Source organism: Salmo salar, chromosome 11 (assembly GCF_965601325.2).
Source record: "Salmo salar chromosome 11, fSalSal1, whole genome shotgun sequence".
NCBI classification, from domain to species: Eukaryota; Metazoa; Chordata; class Actinopteri; order Salmoniformes; family Salmonidae; genus Salmo; species Salmo salar.
The window spans coordinates 4,536,828-4,555,853 of NC_138301.1; the positions used below are offsets into that span (position 1 = coordinate 4,536,828).

General features: G+C 44.9%; 1 protein-coding gene across 2 annotated transcripts in view; it reads left to right on the forward strand.

The window, feature by feature from the left end:
• kif6 (kinesin family member 6) overlaps positions 1-19,026 on the forward strand; it is a 288,300-nt gene that overhangs the window by 254,589 nt on the left and 14,685 nt on the right. For both annotated transcript variants that reach the window (XM_082957633.1, XM_082957634.1), the window contains 2 exons: positions 798-933; positions 11,652-11,743. In XM_082957633.1, the coding sequence (XP_082813759.1) occupies positions 798-933; positions 11,652-11,743 (228 nt within the window). The remainder of the gene's footprint in view (positions 1-797; positions 934-11,651; positions 11,744-19,026) is intronic.

The following is a 19,026-nucleotide window of genomic DNA, read 5'->3' on the forward strand; positions in this document are numbered from 1 at the left end:
TAGTGACTGGGTGTATTGATACTCCATCCAAAGTGTAATTAATAACTTCACCATGCTCAAAGAGATATTCAATGTCAGCTATTTTTTACCCATCCACCAATAGGTGCCCTTCTTTGCGAGGCATTGGAAAACCTCCCTGGCCGTTATGGTTGAATCTGTCTTTGAAATTCACTGCTTGACTGTGGGACCTTACAGTTAATTATATTTGTTGTGTACAGAGATGAGGTAGCCATTAAAAACTCTGTTTAAACACTGTTATTAAACACTGAGTGAGTGACTTGTTAAGCAAATATTTACTCCCAAACTTAATTACTTATTGACATTTCAGCTTTTCATTTTTTCATTTAGAAATTAATTTGTAAAAAAAAATGTTTTAACGTAATTCCACTTTGACATTATGGGATATTGTGTTTAGGCCAGTGACAAAAATGTTTAATGTAATAATTTTTAAATTCAAGGTGTGTGAATACTTTTTGAAGGCATTGTATGTACATTGGGTGCATATGTTGTGAGGTCTATTGTAATTGCCAGTATTTCATAATTCCTCAAAGTATAGAGCCCAACACATACATGTATCAAAGGTTATGAACCAAGGTATGTATTGGAGTGTTGGAGCGTCTGAGTTTGTAGGCCTCCACTTTACTTGACTTTGATTCTCAGATCTAGAACCCCATGAAAAGTAATGTTTCACTTAATATGCTTTATAACAGTCAATCCCTCCACATAGATACAGAAGTATGGATTACTAGATGTACAGTCGTTGCATTCAATACCCTTGGTTTCCTGTCTCTTGTCAGTTACAAGAGCACCTTTGGCCATCTGAAAACACTGAAGATGGAGATTGAGCACCTGCAGCTGCTGCTGGAGCAGTCAAAGGTGAAGCTCCAGAGAGACTTCCAGGATTGGTGGAGCCAGGAGGCCGCCAGGCTACAGGTGACCTCACTACCTCTCTTTGTCAGATGTCGTGGGATGCCACTACATAAAGCTGTCGTAAGCGTAATGCTTGTCATAGCATTTCAAGGCAGTTTATGGCAGTTTCTCACACTTTTAGGAGTAATGTGTGTGTGTGTGTGTGTCTCCTCGTGTCTATGTCTCTGTGTGCGTGCGTACGTGTGTGCGTGATCACTCCAATTGAGTATGCTGACGTGTACCTACACTATTGTCGTGGAAATATTCAGTCAATAATATTTCTCAAATACCAGAGCCAGGGAGTTCAATTAGACTTTATTACAAAGTAATATAGGCCGAGCTGGTTCATGAAGCAAGTCCTTTCCAGTCTTGGCACATACTTCTTACATACTTCTTATACATTTTTCCTCCTTACGTCGCACTCATAGTAACTCCCCTTAATGGCTCATCCCCTCTGGCATTTAGCCACCGTTATCTTATTGCCTTGCACTAAGTTTAGTTTGGTTTCATATTAGGGCATGGAAACTGTAGAGCCACACCAATAGTTCAAAAATACAGACATGTACTCGCTTTAAGACAGGTTCATGCATGTAGGACCATAGTAACAGACATTGGCACTTTACAGAAATAACCAGACATGTAATCCTGCTAACTCCTCTGAAAGGGACACCCATGTTCTGGAATGACCCAAGAGGTGTAACCATAGCAACAGCACATATTAGGCCATAACACAGTTACAGGAATAACCAGTCATGTCCACACCCCAGACAGGTGCATGTCTAATGGTGTATAATGACCCAGAGCACATATAGAGTGCACCCATCTTTCTAGCTCTTCTGCAATTAATAATTAACACATGGTCTATGAGAAATTCTCAATAGTATCTGTTTACCTACAGTGGTTCCTCCTTTAAAAGTTGCATCATACTGCAGCACACCTTGCGGGCTGTCGCAGAATTCTATGGCCATTGTCCCCGTTAATGCTAGTTAGTGCTAGTTTGACCACCGGAGGGCATCTTTGAGAAGCATTTGATAGCATTCAATAGTGGCTGTACTAGAGAATGTAAAATCTTTTTTGTAAGAACATAGTATATGGGATTGATTATAAGAAATGTTGCTTAATTAATTTGATTAATATTATGGTGTTTCTATTCCAAGAAAATAGAAAATGAAACCCTCATAGTTTCCGTTAGGATGGAATGGAAAATATGGCACTGTACAACGTGACGGTTGGCTGTAGGCCACAGTACTAAGAGCATAACATTTCCACACCCTAATTGTAGTCTAACCAATACCCAAACGGAGATTCAGTGAAAATAAAAATCTCATTAATTTATCAAGACCAGTCCCCATGCTGTCTCAGAGCAGCGTGAAACTGTGCTGAAATAGTTGACCACAATGGGTAGGCTATTGCTTCAAATCCTATTGCTTCTAACTACAATATGCTTTTTAAGTAAATAAGACCTAAACCACTTTTAATTAACAGCACATTACTCAGCACTAGTGAGACGCATGTCGCCTACGGTAGGCATACAGTATATCGAAAAATGATTATTTTAATGACGTGACTCTCCGCCAATAATTACATTTAGAGGATTGGAGGATTCTAAATTGCGGGGCATTTTTCGTTAGGGCAAATCTGATCTGTGAGAATATCTAAGGGGCTTTTATATAATTCTAAATTAATTAATAATAATAATTGCTTTGTTTAAAAAATTACGATATTTTGGGGATTATTTTGTTTTCATTTAACCAAGAGTGAGCGAGAATATAGCCATTCTTGAACATGGGGTGAGACATTCTCAATAATTTGTAAATAAAGCCAGTTTTTTTATTTAGAATTATTTCTGTTTTTAGAGGGAGAGAAACCAAAAGCCACCTCATGGGTTTCCCGGTGGCAACAGGCATAGGTATCGAACCAGCATCTGTAGCAACGCAGTTTGCACTGTGATGTAGTGTCTTAGACCGCTGTGCCACTCGGGAGGCCCCATCTGCAATTGCCTTGCACAAAGTATCAAAATACAGAGAGGTGTTGGTAGGTGTATATTGTCCTGCTAATAGCCCATAATGGAATATCATGGAATATAATTTAACATTTTTGTTTCTCCATGCTTATCCCAGAGCAGCGCGAAACGGTGTTGAAATAGTTTACCACACCATACATGTAGGCTACATATATACCGATATTTTGGAGATTATTTTGTTTTCAAAAAATTGAAAGTGAGCGATTGTAATCTCAAATCAAAATGTTTATTTGTCACGTGCGCTGAATACAACAGGTGTAGACCTTACAGTGAAATGATTATTTACAGGCTCTAACCTTTAATGAAAAAAAGGTATTTGGTGAACAATAGGTAAGTAAAGAAATAAAAACAACAGTGAAAAGACAGTGAAAAACAGTAGTGAGGCTATATACAGTAGCGAGGCTATAAAAGTAGTGAGGCTACATACAGACACAGGTTAGTCAGGCCGATTGAGGTAGTATGTACATGTAGATATGGTTAAAGTGACTATGCATATATGATGAACAGGGAGTAGCAGTAGCGTAAAGAGGGGTTGGCGGGTGGCGGGACACAAAGCAGATAGCCCGGTTAGCCAATGTGCGGGTCCACTGGTTGGTCGGGCCAATTGAGGTAGTATGTACATGTAGATATGGTTAAAGTGACTATGCATATATGATAAACAGAGAGTAGCAGCAGCGGAAAAGAGGGGTTAGGGGGCACACAATGCAAATAGTCCGGGTAGCCATTTGATTACCTGTTCAGGAGTCTTATGACTTGGGGGTAAAAACTGTTGAGAAGCCTTTTTGTCCTAGACTTGGCAGTCCGGTACCGCTTGCCATGCGGTAGTAGAGAGAACAGTCTATGACTGGGGTGGCTGGGGTCTTTTTAGGGCCTTCCTCTGACACTGCCTGGTGTAGAGGTCCTGGATGGCAGGCAGCTTAGCCCCAGTGATGTACTGGGCCGTACGCAGTACCCTCTATAGTGCCTTGCGGTCGGAGGCCGAGCAGTTGCCGTACCAGGCAGTGATGCAACTAGTCAGGATGCTCTCGATGTTGCAGCTGTAGAACCTTTTGAGGATCTCAGGACCCATGCCAAATCTTTTTAGTTTCCTGAGGGGGAATAGGCTTTGTCGTGCCCTCTTCATGAATGTCTTGGTGTGTTTGGACCATTCTAGTTTGTTGTTGATGTGGACACCAAGGAACTTGAAGCTCTCAACCTGCTCCACTACAGCCCCATCGAAGAGAATGGGGGCGTATTCGGTCCTCCTTTTCCTGTAGTTCACAATCATCTCCTTAGTCTTGGTTACGTTGAGGGATAGGTTGTTATTCAGGCACCACCCGGCCAGGTCTCTGACCTCCTCCCTATAGGCTGTCTCGTCATTATCGGTGATCAGGCCTACCACTGTTGTGTTGTCTGCAAACTTAATGATGGCATTGGAGTCGTGCCTGGCAATGCAGTCGTAGGTGAACAGGAAGTACAGGAGGGGACTGAGCATGCACCCCTGGGGGGCTCTAGTGTTGAGGATCAGCGTGGCAGATGTGTTGCTACCTACCCTTACCACCTGGGGGCGGGCCGTCAGGAAGTCTAGGATCCAGTTGCAGAGGGAGGTGTTTAGTCCCAGGATCCTTAGCTTAATGATGAGCTTTGAGGGTACTATGGTGTTGAACGCTGAGCTGTAGTCAATGAATAGCATTCTCATATAAGTGTTCCTTTTGTCCAGGTGGGAAAGGGCAGTGTGGAGTGCAATAGAGATTGCATCATCTATCCTGCTAATATCCATCCTAGAAACGTTGTTTGCAGAATTCACAACCTGCTACGCTTGTGAAAAACAGTTAATAATAATAATAATATTTTTTCCCTCTTCCACATGTTAAAGGTTCCAATTGATAACGTTTTTTTATCAGTTAGTATATTTGAGTTTAACCACAATATTTGTTGTATTATTTGGTCTGTCTTTTCTCGTGGATTAAACTGAAATTTCAACCAATCACGGCCGTTTGTGATACAGCCAACCTAACTAAGAAATACATTTGATGATAGAATTCTCCGCCTACACTCCTCCTAGGCAAGTCTATTGTCCTGCTAATAGCCCTGCTAATAGCCATAATGGCGCTGTACAACGTGACGGTGTGTGTTTGATAATATTTTCCAGTAAGCAGCAATTTGTTTACCTTCATTAGCCTACTTTGTTCCAATATTTCTGTCATTCAGTGATATTTATTCCCATAATAATTTGTTATGTATCCATAATTAAGTAAACATCTGCATTTTGAAAGAGTATTTTTATCATTATTTTAACCACTGCTCTAGAGTTGTCCATGTATGGCAGACCAATCCAAACTGAATGTCCAGCCCACTCATTATCTCAGCCAATCATGGATAGCGGGAAGGTTGCTGACTTTTTAGTCTCATAATTTAACCTCTCTGGGCTAGGCGGGACGAATTCGTCCCACCTACGTAACAGCCACTTGAAGCCTGTTGCGCGATTTTCAAAACCTTAAAAATCCTATTACTTCAGTTTCTCAAACATATGACTATATTACAGCTATTTAAAGACAAGACTCTCGTTAATCTAACCACACTGTCCGATTTGAAAAAGGCTTTACAACGAAAGGAAAACATTAGATTATGTCAGCAGAGTACCAAGCCAGAAATAATCAGACACCCATTTTTCAAGCTAGCATATAATGTCACAAAAACCCAGAAGACAGCTAAATGCAGCACTAACCTTTGATGATCTTCATCAGATGACAACCCTAGGACATTATGTTATACAATACATGCATGTTTTGTTCAATCAAGTTCATATTTATATAAAAAACCAGCTTTTCACATTAGCATGTGACGTTCAGAACTAGCATACCCCCCGCAAACTTCCGGGGAATTCGCTAACATTTTACTAAATTACTCACGATAAACGTTCACAAAAAGCATAACAATTATTTTAAGAATTATAGATACAGACCTCCTCTATGCACTCGATATGTCCGTTTTTAAAATAGCTTTTTGGTGAAAGCACATTTTGCAATATTCTAAGTACATAGCCCAGGCATCACGGGCTAGCTATTTAGACACCCGGCAAGTTTAGCACTCACCATAATCATATTTACTATTATAAAAGTTTGATTACCTTTTGTTGTCTTCATCAGAATGCACTCCCAGGACTGCTACTTCAATAACAAATGTTGGTTTGGTCCAAAATAATCCATCGTTATATCCGAATAGCGGCGTTTTGTTCGTGCGTCCCAGAAACTATCTGAAATGGTAAATCAGGGTCGTGCGCATGGCGCAATTCGTGACAAAAAAAATGTAAATATTCCATTACCGTACTTCGAAGCATGTCAACCGCTGTTTAAAATCCATTTTTATGCAATTTTTCTCGTAAAAAAGCGATAATATTCCGACCGGGAATGTCCATTTAGCTAAACAGAGGAAAGTAAACAAAGCTTTCGGTCGACGCGGGCACGAGCCTGAGTCTCACAGTACTGTAACCAGCCACTACCCAAACGCGCTACTTTTTTTCAGCCAGAGCCTGCAAAGCCACGATTCAGCTTTTTACCGCCTTCTGAGACCCTATGGCAGCCGTAGGAAGTGTCACGGGACAGCTAAGATCCTCACTCTTCAATAAACAGAGACAAGAAGAACGACACCTTGTCAGACAGGCCACTTCCTGCCTGAAACCTTGTCAGGTTTTTGCCTGCCAAATGAGTTCTGTTATACTCACAGACACCATTCAAACAGTTTTAGAAACTTTAGGGTGTTTTCTATCCATATGTAATAAGTATATGCATATTCTAGTTACTGGGTAGGAGTGGTAACCAGATTAAATCGGGTACTTTTTTTATCCGGCGGTGTAAATACTGCCCCCTAGCCCTAACAGGTTAACAATTTTATTCTTATTTACAGATGGCATACAAGTGTTATTAAGGCAGATGAAAGTTCACATGTTCGAGAAGGCATTTCTGCCCCCCCAAAAAATCTATTTTGATTAAAATAAAAGTCTACGTTTAAACGGCTCTCTCGTGATGTAGTGGCCCGCGACATTTGCCTAGTTTCCTGAATTCGGTCTTATGTATCAAAATTTGAAATTGTGTTTTTTACATTGGATAAAAGTAGAGACTCAGAGCTAGAACATGGTATATCATACACTGTAGTTGAGAAACAATGGGAATGTAATTCTGCTTTGAAAGTTGGTAAACTTGTAACTCCAGTTTTGAGAAAATGGCCCTTGAATGTTTTGGTACACCTACTGGAGAGCTCTTCTTTGTCTATTCAGTATCATTCCCACCCTCTTAAGCCAACCTGCAGAGGGGAATGGGAGAAACTCCCCAAATACAGGTGTGCCAAACTTGTAGCGTCATACCTAAGACTCGAGGCTGTAATCGCTGCCAAAGGTGCTTCAACAAAGTACTGAGTTAAGGGTCTGAATACTTATGTAAATGTAATATTTCAGTTTTTAAATTTTAATAAATTCACCAACATTTGTAAAACAGTTTTTGCTTTGTCATTATGGGGTATTGTGTGTAGATTGATGAGGGTGTAACGGTTATTGTCGGAAGTTGAAGGAGTGGACCAAAGCGCAGCGTGGTAAGTGTTCATGATTTTTATTATTCAATGAAACACTCGAACAAAATAACAATGAACGAAAAGCGCACAGTTCTGTCAGCTACAGAATACAAAACAACTACCACAAACACAGGTGGGAAAAAGCTACCTAAGTATGATTCCCAATCAGAGACAACGATAGACAGCTGCCTCTGGTTGGGAACCCTACTTGGCCAAAACAAAGAAATAGATAACATAGAATGCCCACCCCTCATCACACCCTGACCTAACCAAATAGAGAAATAAAAGGGCTCTCTAAGGTCAGGGCGTGACAGTACCCCCCCCAAAGTTGCGGACTCCCGGCCGCAAACCTGAACCTATAGGGGAGGGTCCGGGTGGGCATCTACCCTTGGTGGCGGCTCCGGTTCGGGGCGTAGTCCCCGCTCCGCCCGCTGATCCCTCCACTTTTGTGTCACTGGACCTTGGATCTTTGCCGGAGGAAACGGACCGTGGATCAACGCCGGAGGCTCCGAACTGGGAACCCCCGCTGGAGGTTCTGGACTGCAGACCGTTGCTGGAGACTCAGGACTGCAGACCGCCGCTGGAGACTCCGGACTGCCGACCGCCACTGGAGACTCCGGACTGCCGACCGCTGCTCGAGACTCCGGACTGCAGGCCGTCTCAGGAGGTTCCGGACTGCAGGCCGTCTCAGGAGGTTCCGGACTGCAGGCCGTCTCAGGAGGTTCCGGACTGCAGGCCGTCTCAGGAGGTTCCGGACTGCAGGCCGTCTCAGGAGGTTCCGGACTGCAGGCCGTCTCAGGAGGTTCCGGACTGCAGGCCGTCTCAGGAGGTTCCGGACTGCAGGCCGTCTCAAGAGGTTCCGGACTGCAGGCCTTCTCAGGAGGTTCCGGACTGTAGGCCTTCTCAGGAGGTTCCGGGCTGTAGGCCTTCTCAGGAGATTCTGGACTGGGAACTGTCGCCGGAAGCTCTGGACTGGGAACTGTCGCCGGAAGCTCTGGACTGGGAACTGTCGCCGGAAGCTCTGGAACGGGAAGGCGCACTGGAGGCCTGATGCATGGGGCTGGCACAGGTGGCGCCAGACTGGTAACACGCACCTCAGGGTTAGTGTGGATAGCAGGAACAGGACACATCGTACTGGGCAGGCGCACTGGAGGCCTAGTGTGTGGAGCCGGGACAGGTGGCACCAGACTGTGTCAGCGTAGAGCTGACACAACCCGTCCTGGCTGAATGCTCCCTTTGCCCGGCACGTGCGGGGCGCTGGCACAGGACGCACTGGGCTGTGAAGGCCCCCTGGCGACACAGTGTGTAGAGGTGGTGCAGGATATCCTGGACCGAGGAGACGCACCGGAGACCAGGAGCGCTGAGCTGGCACAATACGTCCTTGCTGAATGCTCACTTTAGCCCGGCAAATGTGGGGAGCCGGCAACGAACGCACCGGGCTGTGAATGCGCACTGGAGATACAGTGCGCATCACCGCATAACACGGTGCCCGACTGGTCACATGCTCCCCACGGTAAGCACGGGGAGTTGGCTCAGGTCTCAACCCTGACTCTGCCAATCTCTCCGTGTGCCCCCCCCCCAAAAAAAAAAAAAATTGGGGGGCTGCCTCTCGTGCTTCTGTCGTTGCCGTGCTAGTTCCTTGTATCGTCGCCGTTCTGCTCTCGCTTCTTCAATCTCCTCCTTCGGACGGCGAAACTCCCCGGCCTATCTCCAGGGTCCTTTCCCGGCCAGGATCTCCTCCCAGGTCCGTTGGTCCTGACCACGCTGCTTGGTCCTTTTGTGGTGGGTAGTTTTGTAACGGTTGTCGTCAGAAGTTGAAGGAGTGGACCAAAGCGCAGCGTGGTAAGTGTTCATGATTTTTATTATTCAATGAAACACTCAAACAAAATAACAATGAACGAAAAGTGCACAGTTCTGTCAGGTACAGAATACAAAACAGAAAACAACTACCCACAAACACAGGTGGGAAAAAGCTGCCTAAGTATGATTCCCAATCAGAGACAAGGATAGACAGCTGCCTCTGATTGGGAACCCTACTCGGCCAAAACAAAGAAATAGATAACATAGAATGCCCACCCCTCATCACACCCTGACCTAACCAAATAGAGAAATAAAACGGCTCTCTAAGGTCAGGGCGTGACAGAGGGGGAAAAACAATGTAATACATTTTGGAATAAGGCTGTAACTGAACAAAATGACTATATTTTTTACCATATTAAATTATCATTGTAATTGCGCGCACAGTGATGTCAGATATGCACCTACCCCAATGCTCTGTTGCTGATAACTGGGATGAATGCAGGACTAGACACCCTCTTTTTGACTGATGACTGATATGAGGGCATGTAAGTGATATGCCTATCTGGCTTATATGATTCTGATGGTCATACTGCTTCTTGACAGTGTCATAATGTGTATTTTCTTAGTCCAAGTAAAATGACACAGGATGGTCATAATTCTTCATAAAGTGTATTTTCTACAAGTTATTTAAAATATCATGAAAAAACATGACTAAAGAATTAATTACAACAACAACAAAGGTTTTAAGAAACAAACTTTCAAAGAAAGGAAACTAATTTGAATAAATGTGGGTTTTGATATTCCACACATTACCACAGGCTAAATCTATGATGTTAAAATGCCTATCTACTCTGTTACATCTGACTGTGCAATCCACTGTCTCATCAGCCCAGCCAGTCAACTTATACACTTGATTTCTACTATAAAAAGCATCTAGACATTATCTCATGTTTCTTCTAGACTAACATTTAGTTTTCAACAGCGGAGATTTATATAAACCTTGCTGTCTGTCTCTCCAACATTTGCAACATTGTTTCAATATTCACATTTGATCTCCTGCTGTCCCATAGTAATGAACATGTCGGGAGTTGGGACGACTCAACCAGTCAAAATCATGAATCAGCTGGCAAATGAAACGAAGTGCATCTAGTTTGCAGTCTTTCCAGTTTCTGTTTGAAGTGATTGTGTTATTGTACTGTAGCTTTGTTATTGGCTAGCCCTTCTGAACAACAGTATCCTGATGAGTGAGCACATTTTCTATACCAGGCGAAATCGCGCCTCATCAACTCAGTGTTATGAATGCATCCAAATAAATGTCACTAGAAAACAGCTTAAACAAATGCAAATGCAGCTACTTTGCTGTTATTCTGGCTGCAATGTTTGACATGACTGTAAATTAGCTGTAGTTAACTAGCTAGCAAGCAAGGGATAAGAACATGGCCAGCCAGTATGGCAATGGAACATTTAGAACGAACGACTGGGTCACGTCCATAAATACAGAACAATAAGACTGAACAACTGGTTCGTGGCTCTGGCAACCGAAACGATAGAACGAACGAGCAGCCGGCTTGGGTAGCAACCCTAGATTTGTGTCGTTATCATATCTTGTGGAAGGATGAAATAGTATGAATAAATTAATCAAAATACCGTTTTTTTATGAGAATATGTAAATCATTTTTTGAATATGTTGGTAACCCGTTGTATAAAAGTGATAATGCCCAAACACCGTGCCAATATATACTCCAAACACTGGCTTCTTGGGCATTCTCACTTAAATGCACAACAATACACACATCTAAATGTAAAACAATGTAATTAAGATATATATAAGTATTTGGACGAGCAGTTATGGCAATTTATGTCAGCTGTTATGACATATTATGACATTGTCATAACGTGTTATGTCACTGGGTGTCAAGTGTTAGCCAAGTTTGTTATTAAGGCACATGAAAGTTCACATGTTCCAGAAGGTCTTTCTGCCAAGAAACGCATTTTGATTTTATAAAAACAACAACAACGGCTAGCTTCTTGACATGGGTGACATTTTTGATTGAACAGTGTGCGGGTCTCCATCTCTCCTATGATTCTTATTCTGAAACCTACACACTTGTAACAGACTGGCTCCTGAGTGGCGCAGCGGTCTAAGGCACTGCATCTCAGTGCAAGAAGGGTCACTACAGTCCCTGGTTTGAATCCAGACTGTCTCACATCCGGCCATGATTTGGATTACGAACACATTTCATGGTAATGACCTTGAAAGAGTGCAGACGGCCACCCATCATTTCTATAGGTTGTGATAGAATACATGAGGACACAGGAATGCGTGTGTGTGTGTACGTGTACCTGTCTCACTCACATCATCCCTTCTCACCAGGTCCCAGAGTCAGAGGGCATGGCTAGGGGTCAAAGTTCAATACGGACCAATCAGAGCTCCGAGTCGTCCTCTCCTAGCCATCCAATGACCAGGTGAGACCACTCTGTCTTTATTATATGAATAACTGATCTGGGATGTATTCAGTGAAGTGAAACATTCAAAATGTTGCAGATCGAAATGTAATGAATATAGATGACACAATTCCTACAGTAAGGGAAAAAAGTATTTGATCCCCTGCTGATTTTGTACGTTTGCCCACTGACAAAGAAATTATCAGTCTATAATTTTAATGGTAGGTTTATTTGAACAGTGAGAGACAGAATAACAACAAAAAAATCCAGAAAAACGCATGTCAAAAATGTTATAAAATGATTTGCATTTTAATGAGGGAAATAAGTATTTGACCCCCTCTCAATCAGAAAGATTTCTGGCTCCCAGGTGTCTTTTATACAGGTAACGAGCTGAGATTAGGAGCACACCCTTAAAGGGAGAGCTCCTAATCTCAGTTTGTTACCTGTATAAAAGACATCTGACCACAGAAGCAATCAATCAATCCAAACTCTCCACCATGGCCAAGACCAAAGAGCTCTCCAAGGATGTCAGGGACAAGATTGTAGACCTACACAAGGCTGGAATGGGCTACAAGACCATCGCCAAGCAGCTTGGTGAGAAGGTGACAACAGTTGGTGTGATTATTTGCAAATGGAAGAAACACAAAAGAACTGTCAATCTCCCTCGGCCTGGAGCTCCATGCAAGATCTCACCTCGTGGAGTTGCAATCATCATGAGAACGGTGAGGAATCAGCCCAGAACTACACGGGAGGATCTTGTCAATGATCTCAAGGCAGCTGGGACCATAGTCACCAAGAAAACAATTGGTAACACACTACGCTGTGAAGGACTGAAATCCTGCAGCGCCCGCAAATTCCACCTGATCAAGAAAGCACATATACATGCCCGTCTGAAGTTTGCCAATGAACATCTGAATGATTCAGAGGACAACTGGGTGAAAGTGTTGTGGTCAGATGAGACCAAATGGAGCTCTTTGGCATCAACTCAACTCGCCGTGTTTGGATATAGGCATGCTGCCTATGACCCCAAGAACACCATCCCCACCGTCAAACATGGAGGTGGAAACATTATGCTTTGGGGGTGTTTTTCTGCTAAGGGAACAGGACAACTTCACCGCATCAAAGGGACGATGGACGGGGCCATGTACCGTCAAATCTTGGGTGAGAACCTCCTTCTCTAAGCCAGGGCATTGAAAATGGGTCGTGGATGGGTATTCCAGCATGACAGTGACCCAAAACACACGGCCAAGGCAACAAAGGAGTGGCTCAAGAAGACGCACATTAAGGTCCTGGAGTGGCCTAGCCAGTCTCCAGACCTTAATCCCATAGAAAATCTGTGGAGGGAGCTGAATGTTCGAGTTGCCAAACGTCAGCCTCGAAACCTTAATGACTTGGAGGAGTGGGACAAAATCCCTCCTGAGATGTGTGCAAACCTGGTGGCCAACTATAAGAAACGTCTGACCTCTGTGATTGCCAACAAGGGTTTTGCCACCAAGTACTAAGTCATGAAATACTTATTTCCCTCATTAAAATGCTAATCATTTTAGAACATTTTTGACATGCGTTTTTGTGGATTTTGTTGTTGTTCTTCTGTCTCTCACTGTTCAAATAAACCTACCATTAAAATTATAGACTGATAATTTCTTTGTCAGTGGGCAAACGTACAAAATCAGCAGGGGATCAAATACTTTTTTCCTTCACTGTATACCACCTGACAAATGTTCATATACAGTGGGGTCGGAAATATTTACACCTTTGATAAAGATGAGCAATAATGACTGTTTAAAATAATTCAGATACGGAGTTATATTTTATGCTTAAAAAATTGGGAAATGATTTTATACTAATACAATTGCTCAGAGAAAGAGATTTTGTGTCACGTCCTGACCAGCAGAGGGCGTATTGCTTAGTCTTGGTCAGGATGTGGCAGGTGGTTTGTTTGTTTAATGTTGTGTTGGTGATTGGGACTTCCAATTGAAGGCAAGTGTGCATAGTTGCTTTTGATTGGAAGTCCTATATAGGTGTGTGTGTTTGTCTTTGGGGTGGTGGGGAATTGTTCTTGCACTGCGTTTGCATAGCCTGTAAGACTGTCCATGTTGTGAGTATCATTTATTGTTTTGTTTTCCGGTGGATGCTTTGCCTTTTACCATTAAAAGAAAATGAGTATCCACAATCCCGCTGCGCCTTGGTCCTTCTCTATCCAGTATGACATTTTCAGCAACGAGTACGACATATTCTGTGACAGAATTCCCCACCAAACCAGGACCAAGCAGCGGAAGAAGTCTGGCGAGGACTGGGGAACACGACGGGTAAGGGAGACCGAGAGGCACCCCCAAGATTTTTTTAGGGGGGGCACAAGGGCTGTTTGACGGGGCAAGACTGGAGTGCCAGTCAACAGTTACCAGAGCTGCCCGCCAGTCAACAGTCACCAGAGCTGCCCGCCAGTCAACAGTCACCAGAGCTGCCCGCCAGTCAGTCACCAGAGCTGCCCGCCAGTCAGTCACCAGAGCTGCCCGCCAGTCAACAGTCGCTAGAGCTGCCCGCCAGTCAACAGTCACCAGAGCTGCCCGCCAGTCGTAAGTCGCCAGAGCTGCCCGCCAGTCATACGTCACCAGAGCTGCCCGCCAGTCAGGAGTCACCAGAGCCACCCGCCAGTCAGGAGCCACCAGAGCCGCCCGCTAGTCAGGAGCCGCCAGAGTGGCCCGACTGCCAGGAGATGCCAGAGTGGCCCGACTGCCAGGAGATGCCAGAGTGGCCCGACTGCCAGAAGATGCCAGAGTGGCCCGACTGCCCAGAACTGCCAGAGTGGCCAGACTGCCCGGAACTGCCAGAGTGGCCAGACTGCCCGGAACTGCCAGAGTGGCCAGACTGCCCGGAACTGCCAGAGTGGCCAGACTGCCCGGAGCTGCCAGACTGCCCGGAGCTGCCAGAGTGGCCAGACTGCCCGGAGCTGCCAGAGTGGCCAGACTGCCCGGAGCTGCCAGAGTGGCCAGACTGCCCGGAGCTGCCAGTGGCCCGACTGCCCCGAGCTGCCAGAACTGGAGCCACCTCCAGATATAGGTGGGTTGGGGAGGGGGGGTGTAGCACAGTGCCGTCGGTGACGGCAGCCACCCTCCCTTCCCTCCCTTTTTGTTTAGGGGTTATTGTTTGTTGGTTTTGTTGGGGTATTGGGGATTTTCTTGTGTTTTTCTTTTTTAGGTGCATCCCGGAGTCTGCACCTTGAGGGGGGGTACTGTCACGTCCTGACCAGCAGAGGGCGTATTGCTTAGTCTTGGTCAGGATGTGGCAGGTGGTTTGTTTGTTTAATGTTGTGTTGGTGATTGGGACTTCCAATTGAAGGCAGGTGTGTATAGTTGCCTTTGATTGGAAGTCCTATATAGGTGTGTGTGTTTGTCTTTGGGGTTGTGGGGAATTGTTCTTGCACTGCGTTTGCACAGCCTGTAAGACTGTCCATGTTGTGAGTATCATTTATTGTTTTGTTTTCCGGTGGATGCTTTGCCTTTTACCATTAAAAGAAAATGAGTATCCACAATCCCGCTGCGCCTTGGTCCTTCTCTCTCACATACGACATATTCGCCGAAGAGTACGACATATTCTGTGACAGAATTCCCCACCAAACCAGGACCAAGCAGCGGAAGAAGTCTGGCGAGGACTGGGGAACACGACGGGTAAGGGAGACCGAGAGGCACCCCCAAGATTTTTTTAGGGGGGGGCACAAGGGCTGTTTGACGGGGCAAGACTGGAGTGCCATTCAACAGTTACCAGAGCTGCCCGCCAGTCAACAGTCACCAGAGCTGCCCGCCAGTCAACAGTCACCAGAGCTGCCCGCCAGTCAACAGTCACCAGAGCTGCCCGCCAGTCAGTCACCAGAGCTGCCCGCCAGTCAGTCACCAGAGCTGCCCGCCAGTCAGTCACCAGAGCTGCCCGCCAGTCAACAGTCGCCAGAGCTGCCCGCCAGTCGCACGTCACCAGAGCTGCCCGCCAGTCAGGAGTCACCAGAGCCGCCCGCCAGTCAGGAGTCACCAGAGCCGCCCGCCAGTCAGGAGCCACCAGAGCCGCCCGCTAGTCAGGAGCCGCCAGAGCCGCCCGCTAGTCAGAAGCCGCCAGAGTGGCCCGACTGCCAGGAGATGCCAGAGTGGCCCGACTGCCACGAGATGCCAGAGTGGCCCGACTGCCAGGAGTTGCCAGAGTGGCCCGACTGCCAGGAGATGCCAGAGTGGCCAGACTGCCCAGAACTGCCAGAGTGGCCAGACTGCCCGTAACTGCCAGAGTGGCCAGACTGCCCGGAACTGCCAGAGTGGCCAGACTGCCCGGAACTACCAGAGTGGCCAGACTGCCCGGAACTGCCAGAGTGGCCAGACTGCCCGGAACTGCCAGAGTGGCCAGACTGCCCGGAACTGCCAGAGTGGCCAGACTGCCTGGAGCTGCCAGAGTGGCCAGACTGCCCGGAGCTGCCATAGTGGCCAGACTACCCCCGGAGCTGCCAGAGTGGCCAGACTGCCCGGAGCTGCCAGAGTGGCCAGACTGCCCGGAGCTGCCAGAGTGGCCAGACTGCCCGGAGTGGCCAGACTGCACCTTGGTCCTTCTCTCTCACATACGACATATTCGCCGAAGAGTACGACATATTCTGTGACATTTTGTTAAACGAGTAATCACATTCCTTTTCTCAAAGATACGTTATCTGATGGGACCAGCTACAATTTTGCGTTCGGTCACATACAAGTAAATTGACGCTTTTCACTGGCTGATACGCATTTTGTGCGTGAGAACCCATTTAACTTTAAACACTTGCTTATGTTCGCAAGTATGGCCCCCATGTTTATATTGGAGAAAGCAATGCATTTAAGAAGTGACGCATTTAAGTTGATAATGTTGTGGTTGGTTGTGAGCAAACTTGTCCAATAAATACATGGACTATATTTTTTGTCTTAAGGGGGAAGGTATTACAGGTTTTGTTTTCTCTCCATTTTTACTTTTGGATTTCAAGGTTGGTTCTGTTTAAGTGTGGACGTGCACTGATTGGAATCATCCTCATTGGTCAAGATGTCTTGCAGCTGTTGCCACATTAATCAGTCGTTAGCTAGTATTTAAGAGCTGCAGAGCCAATGCTCCACTTGGCAGGTGTTTAAGTCTTCCTCTTTAAGTTTGGGAAAATAAAGCCTTTTCTCTTGTGCTCTTCCTTACTTTTAACTCCATATTATAAGTTGATGTGGGTTTTTATTTTGGTTTGCCTTTTCTAGGGCAAATTTAGTGGGCACTCATGCTGGGTGCCTTTTAGGATCCAGTTGCTTGTTGCTAGTCAACTTTCAGTGGCCACCCCCATGCCCCCGTTTCTTTGAGAACCCCTCCTAAAACACCACCCTTTTCGCTTTGGTGCATTTGTTAGTTCCCTTTTTTTGTAAGCGACGATGTAAAACATTTGTCTTAGTGGGAACGTAACGGGGGTCCTGGAAACAGACTGTATCTCAAAAGTTTAAAGTGGCATCCTTTCCTTGTCTCCTTTTCTTCATTTGCACTGATCAGAAAGTACAGGATAAAAGGATAGTTAATCCAAAATTTGTTTCGGTCAAATTCTTCTTACCTTGTTGTCTAGGCCAGTAGTGACAGAATCCACAATAATCGGTTACATTTTCACAGCTAGTTCACGCTCAACATTCCCACTGCATAAAAACAGCACGTGTAGAAACCATAAAATGAAGAACATTTTACTTTCTCATGGTTCTCTCACTGAGGTTTTCCCTGCCGGTACAAAATAGCTGCTCAAAGTAAACGTCTTATTCTTAAAGGGGAATTTCACCCTGGCTCTGCCAGGGCATATGGTCATTACTATATTAACCTGTTAGGGCTAGGGGGCAGTATTGACACGGCTGGATAAAAAACGTACCCGATTTAATCTGGTTACCACTCCTACCCAGTAACTAGAATATGCATATACTTATTACATATGGATAGAAAACACCCTAAAGTTTCTAAAACTGTTTGAATGGTGTCTGTGAGTATAACAGAACTCAAATGGCAGGTCAAAACCTGAGAGATTCCTTTACAGGAAGTGGCCTGTCTGACCATTTCTGGAACTTCTTTGCCATCTCTATCTTTTACTAAGGATCTCTGCTCTAACGTGACACTTCCTACGTGATGCTCGCTATTTAGACACCCGGCAAGTTTAGCACTCACCATAATCATATTTACTATTATAAAAGTTTCATTACCTTTTGTTGTCTTCGTCAGAATGCACACCCAGGACTGCTACTTCAATAACAAATGTTGGTTTGGTCCAAAATAATCCATCGTTATATCCGAATAGCGGCGTTTTGTTCGTGCGTTCCAGACACTATCCGAAATAGTAAAGAAGTGTCGCGCGCATGGCGCAATTCGTGACAATAAAATTCTAAATATTCCATTACCGTACTTCGAAGCATGTCAACCGCTGTTTAAAATCAATTTTTACGACATTTTTCTCGTAGAAAAGCGATAATATTCCGACAGGGAATCTCCTTTTCGGCAAACAGAGGAAAAAATCCCAAAGGCGGGGGCGGTCGGGGTCACGAGCATAAGCCCAGTGTCCCTTGATCGGCCACTTGAGAAAGGCGATAATGTGTTTCAGCCTGGGGCTGGAATGACGACATTCTGTTTTTTCCCGGGCTCTGAGCGCCTATGGACGACGTGGGAAGTGTCACGTTAGAGCGGAGATCCTTAGTAAATGATAGAGATGGAAAAGAAGTTCAAGAAATGGTCAGACAGGCCACTTCCTGTAAAGGAATCTCTCAGGTTTTGACCTGCCATTTGAGTTCTGTTATACTCACAGACACCATTCAAACAGTTTTAGAAAATTTAGGGTGTTTTCTATCCATATGTAATAAGTATATGCATATTCTAGTTACTGGGTAGGAGTGGTAACCAGATTAAATCGGGTATGTTTTTTATCCAGCCGTGTCAATACTGCCCCCTAGCCCTAACAGGTTAAATAGCTGTGAAATAGTCATATGTTTGAGAAATTGAAGTAATAGGATTTTTAAGGTTTTGAAAATCGCGCCACAGGCTTCAAGTGGCTGTTACGTAGGTGGGACGAATTCGTCCCGCCTAGCCCATAGAGGTTAACAGTATTACGTTTTTATCATAAACATCACAATTATCCAAACCACAAGCTAGAATTTTCACATTATCATTTCACTGGTAGAATCGGGAAGTTTTGACTTCCTGTTTATTCGTCTGCTAATAGTGAACCACAAAGTATGTCATTCATAGCGAATTCAGATACCACCAGCTAAGGTAGATGTGGCATGCCCACAAACTTGGACAATGGC